Source organism: Bison bison, unplaced genomic scaffold (genome assembly GCF_000754665.1).
Source record: "Bison bison bison isolate TAMUID 2011002044 unplaced genomic scaffold, Bison_UMD1.0 scf7180017864143, whole genome shotgun sequence".
Classification (NCBI taxonomy): Eukaryota; Metazoa; Chordata; class Mammalia; order Artiodactyla; family Bovidae; genus Bison; species Bison bison.
The window spans coordinates 4,085,296-4,097,599 of NW_011494715.1; the positions used below are offsets into that span (position 1 = coordinate 4,085,296).

Here is a 12,304-nt window from a genome sequence, read left to right on the forward strand (position 1 = left end):
GAAGAGTTGACTCATTGGAAAAGACTCTGATGCTGGGAGGGATTGGGGGCAATAGGAGAAGGGGATGACAGAGGATGAGATGGCTGGATGGCATCACTGACTCGATGGACATGAGTCTGAGTGAACTCTGGGAGTTGGTGATGGACAGGGAGGCCTGGCGTGCTGCGATTCATGGGGTCACAAAGAGTTGGACACGACTGAGCGACTGATCTGATCTGATCTGATCTGAAGGAGACAAAAGCCTGTACACAAAAAAGTATAAGACACTCATGAAAGAAATCAAAGATGACACAAACAGATGGAGACACAGCACATGTTCTTGGATTAGAAGAATAATGTGAAAATAACTATACTACTCAAAGCAATCTACACATTCAATTCAATCACTATCAAATTACCAATGGTATTTTTCACAGATCTAGAACAGAAAATTTTACAGTTTGTATGGAAACCCTGAAGAGCCAAAGCAATCTTGAGAGAGAAAAACAGAGCTAGAGTAATCAAGCTTGCTGACTTCAGACTATACTACAAAGCTATAGTAATCAACAGAGTATAGTAATAGCACAAAAACGGAAATATCAGTGTAGATAAATAGGAAGCCCAGAGATAAACCCATGCACCTATGGGCACCTTATCTTTGACAAAGGAGGCAAAAATATACAATGGAGGAAAGACCTTCTCTTCAATAAATGGTGTTGGGAAAAAAAGACAGCTAGATGTAAAAGAATGAAATGAGAACACTTTCTAAAACCCTACTCAAAAATAAAATCAAAATGGATTAAAGAACTAAATGTAAGGCCAGACACTAAAACTCTAAAGGAAAAGTCTAAACTCTAAAACACTAAAACTCTAAAACTCTTAGAGGAAAAAAAAAAGGCAGAACACTCTTTGACATAAATCACAGCAAGATCCCCTTGACACATACCTTCTAGAGTAATGAATATAAAAACAAAAATAAACAAATAGGATCTAATTAAACTTAAAAGCTTTTGCACAGCAAAGGAAACCATAAATAAAACAAAAAGACAATTCTCAGAATGGGAGAAAATAACTGCAAACAAAGCAACTGACAAAGGCTTAATCCCCAAAATATATAAGCAGCTTATAAAGTTCAGTTTCAAAAAAAACAACCCAATAAAAAAATGGACAAAAAATTTAAATAGATGTCTCTTCAAAGAAGACATATAGATGGCCAACAAACACATGAAAAGATGCTCAGCATCACTCATTATTAGAGAAAAGCAAATCAAAACCGTAATGAGGTATTACCATACACCAGTGAGAATGGCCATTATCAAAAAATCTACTAACAATAAATGGGGAGGATGTAGATGCCCTGTTGATGGGAATGTAAATTGATAAAACCACTATGGAAAACAGTATGGAGGTTCTTTAAGAAACTAGGAATAAAACTACCATATGACCCAGCAATCCCACTACTGGGCATATACCCTGAGAAAATCATAATTCAAAAAAACACACGTACCCCAGTGTCCACTGCAGCACTATGTGCAATAGTGGGACCCAGAAGCAACCTAGACGTCCACCAACAGGGCAATGCACAAGACGTGCGCATACGTGCAGTGGAGAGTTACTCAGCCATCAAAGGAACGGAGCTGGGTCATTCGTAGTGATGCGGATGAGCCTAGAGTCTGTCATACTGAGTGAAGCAGGTCAGAAAAGAGAAAAACAAATTCTGCATGTTAATGCATATCTGCAGAATCTAGAAAAATGGTACCTATTCGCAGGCAGGGATAGAGATGCTGATGTAGAGACTGAAGATTTGGACACAGCAGGGGGAAAGAGAGGGTGGGACAAACTGAGAGTCCAACCGACACACGTGCCGCCAGTGCAGAGCAGACAGCTGGTAGGAAGCCGCCCGAAACACAAGGGGCTCAGCTTGGTGCGCTGCGAGACCTAGAGGCTAGGGTGGGGGCGGAGGAAGACTCAAGAGGTAGGGGACACACGGATGCTTATAGCTGCAATTCATGGGGTCGCAAAGAGTCGGACACGACTGGGCGAATGAACTGAACTGATAGCTGATTTATGTTGTTGTTCAGCAGTAATTAACACAGTATTGTAAAGCAATTATACTCCAATTAAAAACTCTCAAATTGTGAAAATTAATACATTTTTAAATAACCAACAGAGCAAAGAACAAATCACAAGGGAAATTATAAAGTACAGACAGATATGTGAAAACAAAAACACAATATTACAAAACTTATGGGACGAAGCCAAAGCTTTATATATTACATATACTTATATGCATAAAGGCACATGATGTATGAAAAAATCAGTCAAGGATAGGTTGTTAGATGATGGTTTTAGGAAAATTGGCTTGCTGGATGGAGGAAAAACACAAAGTTGGATCCTTATCACACTTGAAATGAATATAGAATCCAAATGGATTAAAGATCTAAAAATGAAGGGTAAAACTATAAAGCTAATATGGAAGAAAATCTAGGAGAACATCCTAGTAATCCTGAAATAAGGAAGGACTTAAGTAACACTTAGAAAGCACAAACCACAAAATATTGAAAAATTTTGCATCAAAATCAAAGACTTGTCTTTAACAAAGGGCACCACCCAAGAGTCAACAAATGGGTGAGATATGTAGAGAGGATATTTGTAATGTCTAAGTGAAAAATTAATATCTACAGAATATATAAGGAACTGGCTGGAAAAAAAAAAAAAAGAAAACCCAGTTTTTAAAACTGGGCCAGGGAAATTCACAGGCAGTCCACAGAAAGGCAAAAAAAATTTAATGATTTGCTAACAAATCATTGCCCTTCTACAATCTATTTTCTGCCAGCAACCAGAATCATCTTCTAGAAGTCCATCAACTGCTACACTTTCAAGATTTCAGCTCTCCAAGGCTCCCCATGAAAACCATCCCAGCGGGCGTATCAGGCCCTGCACAACCTGGCCGCTGCTGATCCCGCCAACCACAGTTTCTGCGGTCTCCCTGTGTGCACTGCCCTCCTGCCACACTGGCCTTCCTTCTTCCTCCGACATGCCAGCCATGCTCCTGTCTCAAGTCTCTGCATGCACACTCTACTAAGAAATACTTACTCACTGGTAATGAGAGAAGCACAAATTAAAACAAAAGAGAAACCATTTCCCAGTCATCATATTGGCAAAAACTTGAAGAACAACAATACCAAATGTTGGTAGGAACACGGTAGAAATAAGAATCATGGTGGGAGAACAAAGTGGAGCAGGCATTTTCGAGAGCCATCTGGCATCCTCTGTGAGGTCACCCGCGCATCAGCTTTCTGGCTGAGCCCACCCTAGGCAGGTCTCAGGGAAACTCAGCTGAAGACTCTAAAGGGACCTGAGTGAGGACGTTTACCAGAGCTGTCAGACTGTAGGGAGCCGGAGATTATCTAGGGGTGAGGTAAGTGAACCACCACAGGCACGCTGGATGGCGGGCTACATCCGAGGGGTCACAGTCAGACACAACTGAGCACAGCACAGCACAAGCACTCTGGCATTTAACACTGCGATCAGAAGCAGTGAGACAGGTGTACATACAGCAATATGAAGAGAACTTGGAAAAAGTGTAGAGTTAAAATGCTGAGAAACAGAACAAGATCCTACTAATCCTACTTCGGTAAATTAAACTCACATACACACACATGTGCACACCTACCCACAACAGTGCTCTACAGTTTATAGCGATATGTGTATCTGAGGGCAAGTTGCAACACTTGACATAGTTGCCTGTGGTGCTCGAGGACAAGGTGGAAAGAGAGAAAATTAGGGCAGAAGAAGACCAACAAAAACAAAAAGACTTTGTAATGAGCCAATCATGAAAATTACGAGTCATCAACCGAGTAGGAGTAACTCAACTTTCTACCATAAAAATAAAAGATAACTATAACCGTAAACCTTGTGTACAACCTTGTCTGCGGAAGGGATTAAACAAAATTCTGTGAGCACTGTACACGAACATATTCTCAAGCATGTCAAACGTTCAAATATACTGGATATAAGAGGGGCTTTCTCCCTCGCGTGAAGGCACTGAGGTTCGGGGAGTTAAGCAGTTGGCCAAGGACACCTAACTAATGAGAGGCAGAACTGAAGGAGTCAGTTTCACTCCTGCTCTTCCTCTAGCATCCCATTTACAAATTCACAGCGGCTAAACCTTCGAAATACACCCAGGACTTCCCTGGTGGTCCAGTGGTTAAGAAGCGGCCTTCCACTGCAGGGGACACGGTTTCCACACCTGGTCTGGGGAGATTCCAAGCGCCACAGAGCAACTAACCCTAAGCGCTGCAGTAGCTGAAGCCCGTGTGCCTGAGAGCCCATGCTGCACAACAGGGGGAGCCACGGAGAGGAGGAGCCAGGGCACCGCAACCAGGAGGAGCCAGGGCACCGCAACCAGGAGAAGCCCATGGGCAACAGTGAAGACCCAGTACAGCCAAAAATTAACAAATTAGTTAAAATACACCTCAACCCTGACCACAGTTGATCACACTACTTCTGCTTCCACTCGTAAGTCACCATCATCTTTTGCCTTAAGTACCCAACAGTCTACCTGGGCCTTCTGCTTCCACTCTTGCTCTTCTACCATCCGTTTTCTGCCAATGACCAGAATTATCTTCTAGAATTCTATCAACTGCTACACTTTCTTGCTTTCAGCTCTGCAACGCTTCCCATGAAAACCATCACAGTGGCATCTCAGCCTGCACATGATCTGGCCACTGCTGATGTCTCCAACCACAGCTTCTGTGGTCGCCCAGTGCCCCTCGTGCCCTACCCCGTGCTCACTGCCCTCCTGCCACATGGCCTCTTTGTTCTTCCGCCCACACGCCAGGCGTGCTCCTGTCTCAAGTCTCTGTATTTGCATTCTCTTTGGCTGGAGCTTGGCTGGAACGCGCCTTCCTCCGATATTCAGTACAGGCTTCCTCCCTTCGTTAATTCAAAATCACTTGTCCTCTCGAACACTCCTTCTAAACACACTGCCTCTAGGCATTCTCCATCCTCACATCTTCCTTTTTTCCTTCCTGGCACTTATTACCTGATGCTGTTACATATTTATTTGTTGATTTATTTGAATGTCCATCTCCTCCCCAGTATACAAGCTCCTCGTCTGTCTCAGCCACCACTGCACATCCACAGCCCAGGCAGCGCTCACCATACAGAAGACACAAGGAAGTAAATAACTCTTTTCTGAAAGCAACAACTCAACAAACTCGGCTCTTACCACCTAGCTCACGCTCTTTCCATTACATCATGCTGCTTCCCAGGTAAAAAGTGTGTACAATCTGTCTTTTCTCTAAGGATTAAAAGGTCCTTATCTTAAACATTCATTTAAGCCCAACCAGGCCCAGCATGTGGTAAATGGTAGGTAAATATGAAATGACAAAACAGAAAACAAACCACAGGAAGAGATAAAAAAGAAAGAAAAGAGTTGATGGCATAGAGAAACTCTAATTTGTATTCTGTGTCACCACTCTCCACTCAGTGGTTAAGTCTTTTATTTCCTAAGTGCCTATCTGCCCATGCCACAGATAGGAGCTTTGATGGAGATAAATATTAACCAAATTCCTGCCCTGGCTTCAAGGAGCCAACACATAACATAACTATCAAAACACAAATTTTAACAAATATTTATGAAAGAGGTATAAAGAGCTATAGGATTTCAAGGGGAGGAGGATTACTTTTAGTTGTGTGAAACGGGTGGCAGATTGAAATGGTTAAACTGAATACTGATAGATGAATAACGGCTGGATGATAGCCTGTAAACCTCCTGCAAGGCAAGAGCGATATTTTATTCATCGTGCTGTCTTTAATGTTTTACAAAATGTCGGAAACATAAGGCAGTCAATGAATGTTTAACAAATTTGGGAGGTGCAAGCATTCCAGGCAGAAGGAAGAGCGTCAGTAAAATACAGACGTGAGAGAATGCAGGACATGGATGAACCAAAATGGCATTAAAACATGTATAATATCATATAAAAAAAGAAAAAGAAAAATAGGAGAAAAGTCTTTGTGACCTTGGATTAGACAAAGATTTCTTAGTTACAACATCAAAATACCAACCCAGAAAAGAAACATTTGATAAATTGGATTTTATCAAAATTAAGAACATTTGCTCTTTGAAAAGCATTGTGAGAATGCAAACAAAATATCTGCAAATCAAAAATATCTGATAAAGGGCTTGTATGCAGAATGAAGAATTCTCAAAACCCAATACAAAAACAAACTCCAAAAAAAAAAAAAAAGTGAGGACTGACTGGTAAAACGAGTTCAGGAAAGAGAATGGCAAGAACTGAACAGGGAAAAGTAGATTAGGACCGGAACAAGGACTGCCATACACAACAGACTAAGGGGTCTGCCCTGGGGGCTCAGCTATAAAGAACCTGCCTGCAATGCAGGAGATGAGGGCTCCATCCCTGGGTAGGCAAGATCCCAGGAGAAGGAAATGGCAATCCACTCCAGTATTCTTGTCTGAGAAATCTCATGGACAGAGGAGCCTGTGGCTACAGTCCATGGGGTTGTAAGAGTCGGACTTGATTAACTAAACCACCACCACCACGAAGGCAAAAAGGGAACACTGAAAACTTTTACACAGGAGAAGGTGATCTCAGGAGTCAAACAGGAGTCTGCTGCTTGAAAATAAATCTATCATCACTTCACTCATATTGTTTAACTTTTCCTATTAGAAATAATTTTCTTTTAAGGCATAACCACTTTGGGAATGTTCTTCACCTCCAAATTCTCCTGAGAGCTAACCGCAAAACTTTTGTCATTCATTTTCACTTTAGTGTAAGTTGGATGACCAAATTACCTTCTGGCTAAAGTACACAAAACCATTGGGGAAATGGTAATTTTGACTACAGATGAACTATAACTTTTAGCCTCTTGAGACACTACCCTGGAAAGAGAGCCTGCGGTGCAAAAAAAAAAAAGTCAATTAATTAATACCTTTGTTTAAGAGCCTATTCTGTTCTTTGCAAAAGCACAGGAGAGTGAAGAAAATAAAACACATTCTAATCTTCCAAAAGACACTTATTCCTTGGAAGGAAAGTTATGACCAACACAGATAGCATATTCAAAAGCAGAGACATTACTTTGCCAACAAAAGTCTGTCTAGTCAATGCTATGGTTTTTCCAGTGGTCATGTATGGATGTGAGAGTTGGACTGTGAAGAAAGCTGAGTGCGGAAGAATTGATGCTTTTGAACTGTGGTATTGCAGAAGACTCTTGAGAGTTCCTTGGACTGCAAGGAGATCCAACCAGTCCATTCTAAAGGAGATCAGTCCTGGGTGTTCATTGGAAGGACTGATGTTAAAGCTGAAACTCCAATACTTTGGCCACCTCATGCGAAGAGTTGACTCATCGGAAAAGACCCTGATGCTGGGAGGGATTGGGGGCAGAAGGAGAAAAGGACGACAGAGGATGAGATGGCTGGATGGCATCACCGACTCGATGGACATGAGTTTGAGCGAACTCTGGGTGATGGACAGGGAGGCCTGGCCTGCTGTGATTCATGGGGTCGCAAAGAGTCGGACACGACTGAGCCACTGAACTGAACTGACTGAATCTTCCAAAATGGAAGTCTTAAATTGATGATCCAGAAGGTAAGAAACAAGGAGAAATATGATAAACTGAACATTTCCGAGAGGAGGGGAGAAGGGTTTGTGGAATTTAGACACTATATACTGAATTTTTTCAGTTTTCCTCAAAAGTTGCAAGTAAAGACTCTGTAATCACATTCACTCACAACTTCATGAACTATGATGGGCAATTAACATTCAAGGAATATGATGATGCAAGGAAAAGAAATTTAAAATGAAAACGTTGCAAATCCATCCAAACAGTGTTATGTACCAAAAATGATAATCACGGTAACAACCATACAGTAACCCAATCAGACTGAATGGAAACCCGGTATCTCAACTGGATGGTTTCAGCTTTCTAAAACTCAAACCCTCAGTCTAGGCCAGAGCGAGGGTCGTTCTGCTGACTGGTTGGGCGAGGGGACACAAGGAAAACGCTAGGACGGGTTTCCGCAGACAAGCATCTGAGTTGCGCGCAGAACAGGGGATGGATGGGACCAGCACTCACCTCTTGTCGATGGCGTCAATGTTTGAATGGAGAAGCCACAGCTCCTCTGTGTTGTCCTGCCGGGAGGAGAGGATCAGGTGGTGGCCAGTCAGACACAAGGTCCCCTCGACGGCCGGATAGAAAGGTCGGTGCAGCACCACATTATCCACCCGAGGGGTCTTGATCAGCTCAGCAAATTCCATGTTCTCCAGCGGCCGGAGCCAGGGGACTGCGGAGTCCCAGAGGTGCAAAACGGTTCCACCGCTCCTGGGCTGAAGACACTGATCCCGCGCCCAGCAGGCAGTAGGGGCGGGACCCGGGATCGGAGGCCGCGCCCCGCCCCGGGCTGGGGTGGGCGCGGCGAGGCCTCTGGCCACTGTCACTGGCCCGGGGAAGGCCCGGGCTGGGCCAGGCTGGGCGCCTCTCCCGCACCTCTAAGTAACCTCAGGCCCAGGACTTGGGCAAAAAGAACGCTCTGCGACAGGCCCAGCCGCTGCCGCCTCCACCTTGAGATCTGGCTTCGGGTAGCCAGGCTGAAAGAAGGAGAAGGCCGCCCAGGGCCACTTTCCAAGTCCAAGACGCTAAGGACTCCTGGCGGAAGTAGCTACTCACAGCGGGAACTTATAGCAACTCCGGGCGGAAGCGACGGACTGAAAACAGGAAAGACGGGACAGTCCGACCCAGAAATTGGTCCCCACCTAGGTGCGAAGAGAATGTCTCCGGAAGGACAGCAGGAGTCGAATATTTGTGTTCCTACCAGAAAAAGCTCTGCCTGCATGCCCACTGCTGCGCCTGCTACTCCTACAAATATTCCATAGGAGAAAATGCAGGAGAAAAAGGAACGACGAGAAGAGGTCCCTGACCTGCCTGCCTCCACTTGAGCAGTAATCCCTATTCGGCGAGTGGGATTGCCGTAAATTTTGGCGATTTTCATACTTTCGCCGTGAAGAGAGAACATTTGGGATCGAAGGCGGTGACTGTGACCACAAAGAAGGGACCAGACGTAAAGGAGGAGCCGGCTGGACACGCACAATCACAGAGGGCGAGCGCGAAAGTGCTGTGACCTTGAACAAGAAAGAGGAAAAGCATACAAACGCCTATGAGAACACCTAGATAAAAATATATAAAATGCTCAGAAAAGGAAGTGATTAATCCTCAATTCAGTTCAGTCGCTCAGTCGTGTCCGACTCTTTGCGACCGCATGGACTGCAGCACGCCAGGCCTCCCTGTCCATCACCAACTCCCGGAGTTTACTCAAACTCATGTCCATTGAGTCCGTGATGCCATCCAACCGTCTCATCCTCTGTCGTCCCCTTCTCCTCCTGCCTTCAATCTTTGCCAGCATCAGGGTCTTTTCAAATGAGTCAGCTCTTCTCATGAGGTGGCCAAAGTATTGCAGTTTCAGCTTCAACATCATTCCTTCCAAAGAACACTCGGGACTGATTTCTTTTAGGATGGACTGGTTGGATCTCTTTGTAGTCAAGGGACTCTCAAGAGTCTTCTCCAACACCACAGATCAAAAGCATCAGTTCCTCGGTGCTCAGCTTTCTTATCGTCCAACTCTCACATCCATACATGACTACTGGAAAAACCATGGCCTTTACTACACGGACCTTTGTTGGCAAAGTAATGTCTCTGCTTTTTAATATGCTGTCTAGGTTGGTCATAACTTTCCTTCCAAGGAGTAAGTGTCTTTTAATTTCATGGCTGCAGTGATTTTGGAGCCCCCAAAATAAAGTCCATCACTGTTTCCACTGTTTCCCCATCTATTTGCCATGAAGTGATGGGATCAGATGCCATGATCTTTGTTTTCTGAATGTTGAGCTTTAAGCCAACTTTTTCACTCTCCTCTTTCACTTTCATCAAGAGGCTCTTTAGTTCTTTACTTTCTGCCATAAGGGTGGTGTCATCTGCATATCTGAGGTTATTGATATTTCTCCTGGCAATCTTGATTCCAGCTTGTGCTTCTTCCAGCCCAGCATTTCTCATGATGTACTCTGCATAGAAGTTAAATAAGCAGGGTGACAATATACAGCCTTGACGTACTCCTTTTCCTATTTGGAACCAGTCTGTTGTTCCATGTCCAGTTCTAACTGTTGCTTCCTGACCTGCATACAGGTTTCTCAAGAGGCAGGTCAGGTGGTCTGGTATTCCCATCTCTTTCAGAATTGTCCACTGTTTATTGTGATCCACACAGTCAAAGGCTTTGGCATAGTCAATAAAGCAGAAATAGATGTTTTTCTGGAACTCTCTTGCTTTTTCCATGATCCAGCAGATGTTGGCAATTTGATCTCTTGTTCCTCTGCCTTTTCTAAAACCAACTTGAACATCAGGAAGTTCATGGTTCACATATTACTGAAGCCTGGATTGGAGAATTTTGAGCATTACTTTACCAGCGTGTGAGATGAGTACAGTTGTGCGGTAGTTTGAGCATTCTTTGGCATTGCCTTTCTTAGGGATTGGAATGAAAACTGACCTTTTCAAACAGTCCTGTGGCCACTGCTGAGTTTTCAGAATTTGCTGGCATATTGAATACAGCACTTTCATAGCATCATCTTTCAGGATTTGAAATAGATCAACTAGAATTCATCACTGCCACTAGCTTTGTTCATAGTGATGCTTCCAAAGGCCCACTTGACTTCACATTCCAGGATGTCTGGCCCTAAGTGAGTGATCACACCATCGTGATTATCTGGATCATGAATTAATCCTATTCCATGCATAAACTCAAGTGACTTCCTAAAACACTGTTAATCTGTAGCAGAAGTGACTTCAGTCTGCTGCTGCTGCTGCTAAGTCGATTCAGTCGTGTCCGACTCTGCACGACCCCATAGACAGCAGCCCACCAGGCTCCCCCATCCTTGGGATTCTCAAGGCAAGAATACTGGAGCGGGTTGCCATTTCCTTCTCCAGACTTCAGTCTAGGTCTATTAAATTCAAGACATTGGGCTTTGGTCACTACTCCTTTGGTCCTCATTAAATACAATCTAACTGAACTACTTTAGGACACCTAAAGTCTGCCAGAAATTTGCTCCAGTAATTTCTCCATGCCTGGTGTCTCCTTCTATTTTTAAACTAACATTTTCATGCTAAATAGGGAATTAGAGGGAATATATTCAAGGCTTTAAGTCCGTTTCAGTCTACTGTCACTTCATTAAGCTTTGAACTCCTCACCATGTAGTACCTAAGAACAGTGAGTTGGCTTTAATCTCAGAGCAGTCAAAGACAAAATAAACTGCCTGAATTCTTATCAGATCACTCAACACTTATCCTTGCCCTCCCTAAAATGTTCACCTAAAACTCTGCTTAAGACAAAGCCCTTTATGATAGCTAAAGCTGCAAGTCCAGTTTTTGTTGCTCGTCTACAATAGAAAAGTAGGAACCAACAGACAAAAGAGCATAAGGGGAAATGATTTATCGTCTTTTTTCAAACTGGCAACTTTTGTTGTCCTTTCACCGTGTGGTTCATTATAAAAACTACCAACTGAAGAAGGGAAAATTATCCTCAAGAGCAAAGAATTGGGAAAGGTTTTATGGAGAAGGTATCATTTGAGAGGGGTGTAGCCCAGACACCTGTCCAGTTTAAGGAGGTCCTTTAGGTAGGGAAAAATTCTTCACAGAAGGCATGACCTTTTTCTTTCAGTTTTCCTGAGGGGGAAGCCTATGAAAAGACCGTTCTGAAATTACATTTAAAAATGTTTAGCATTCCATAAAGGTATAAAACCTTCTTGCTGATGAACAAAAAACTGTGAAAATCATCTTGTGTTGTTATTATGAAATACTAGAAACTATTAGAAAATTACAGCTTCTCTGGGTTGAACTCCAAGCATGGAAAGAATTTTAGATCTGAACCGCTGGTCCTCTAAGGGTCAAATCTAAAAGGGAAAGTGATGTCTACTATATTCCACTGCAACCTTGGGACCCTGGGCTATTTTCATATCTCTCAAGCCTGATAAGGCTGGGAGACAAGACTGGAGTGATCTGACACCGAAGGACCTAAAAGGGATGTACCAGGAAATGATTCCCTCTTTGACTATAGTGCTTAGCCCCTTCTGATTGGCAAAACAACCTCAAGATCACGGTGGGCCGTCATGAACCCAGAGCACACCAGTGCACCTAAAGAATGTGAAAATCTGTGTGGAAACAGGTCTGAAAAGCTTCCAACTTGTGAAACTGTGCTTCAGGGTGCTTCAAACTCACAAGACCTCTGGGGATGTAAAAATACACCCGCCCTCAAAAAACCAGC

General features: G+C 43.5%; 1 protein-coding gene across 1 annotated transcript in view; it reads right to left on the reverse strand.

The window, feature by feature from the left end:
- The window catches only part of MTMR9 (myotubularin related protein 9), a 73,711-nt gene extending 64,513 nt beyond the window's left edge, over positions 1–9,198 (reverse strand). The window contains exon 1 of the mRNA XM_010840277.1: positions 8,080–9,198. Within this exon, the coding sequence (XP_010838579.1) occupies positions 8,080–8,261 (182 nt within the window). The 5' untranslated portion in view covers positions 8,262–9,198. The remainder of the gene's footprint in view (positions 1–8,079) is intronic.
- Positions 9,199–12,304: the final 3,106 nt, after the last annotated feature.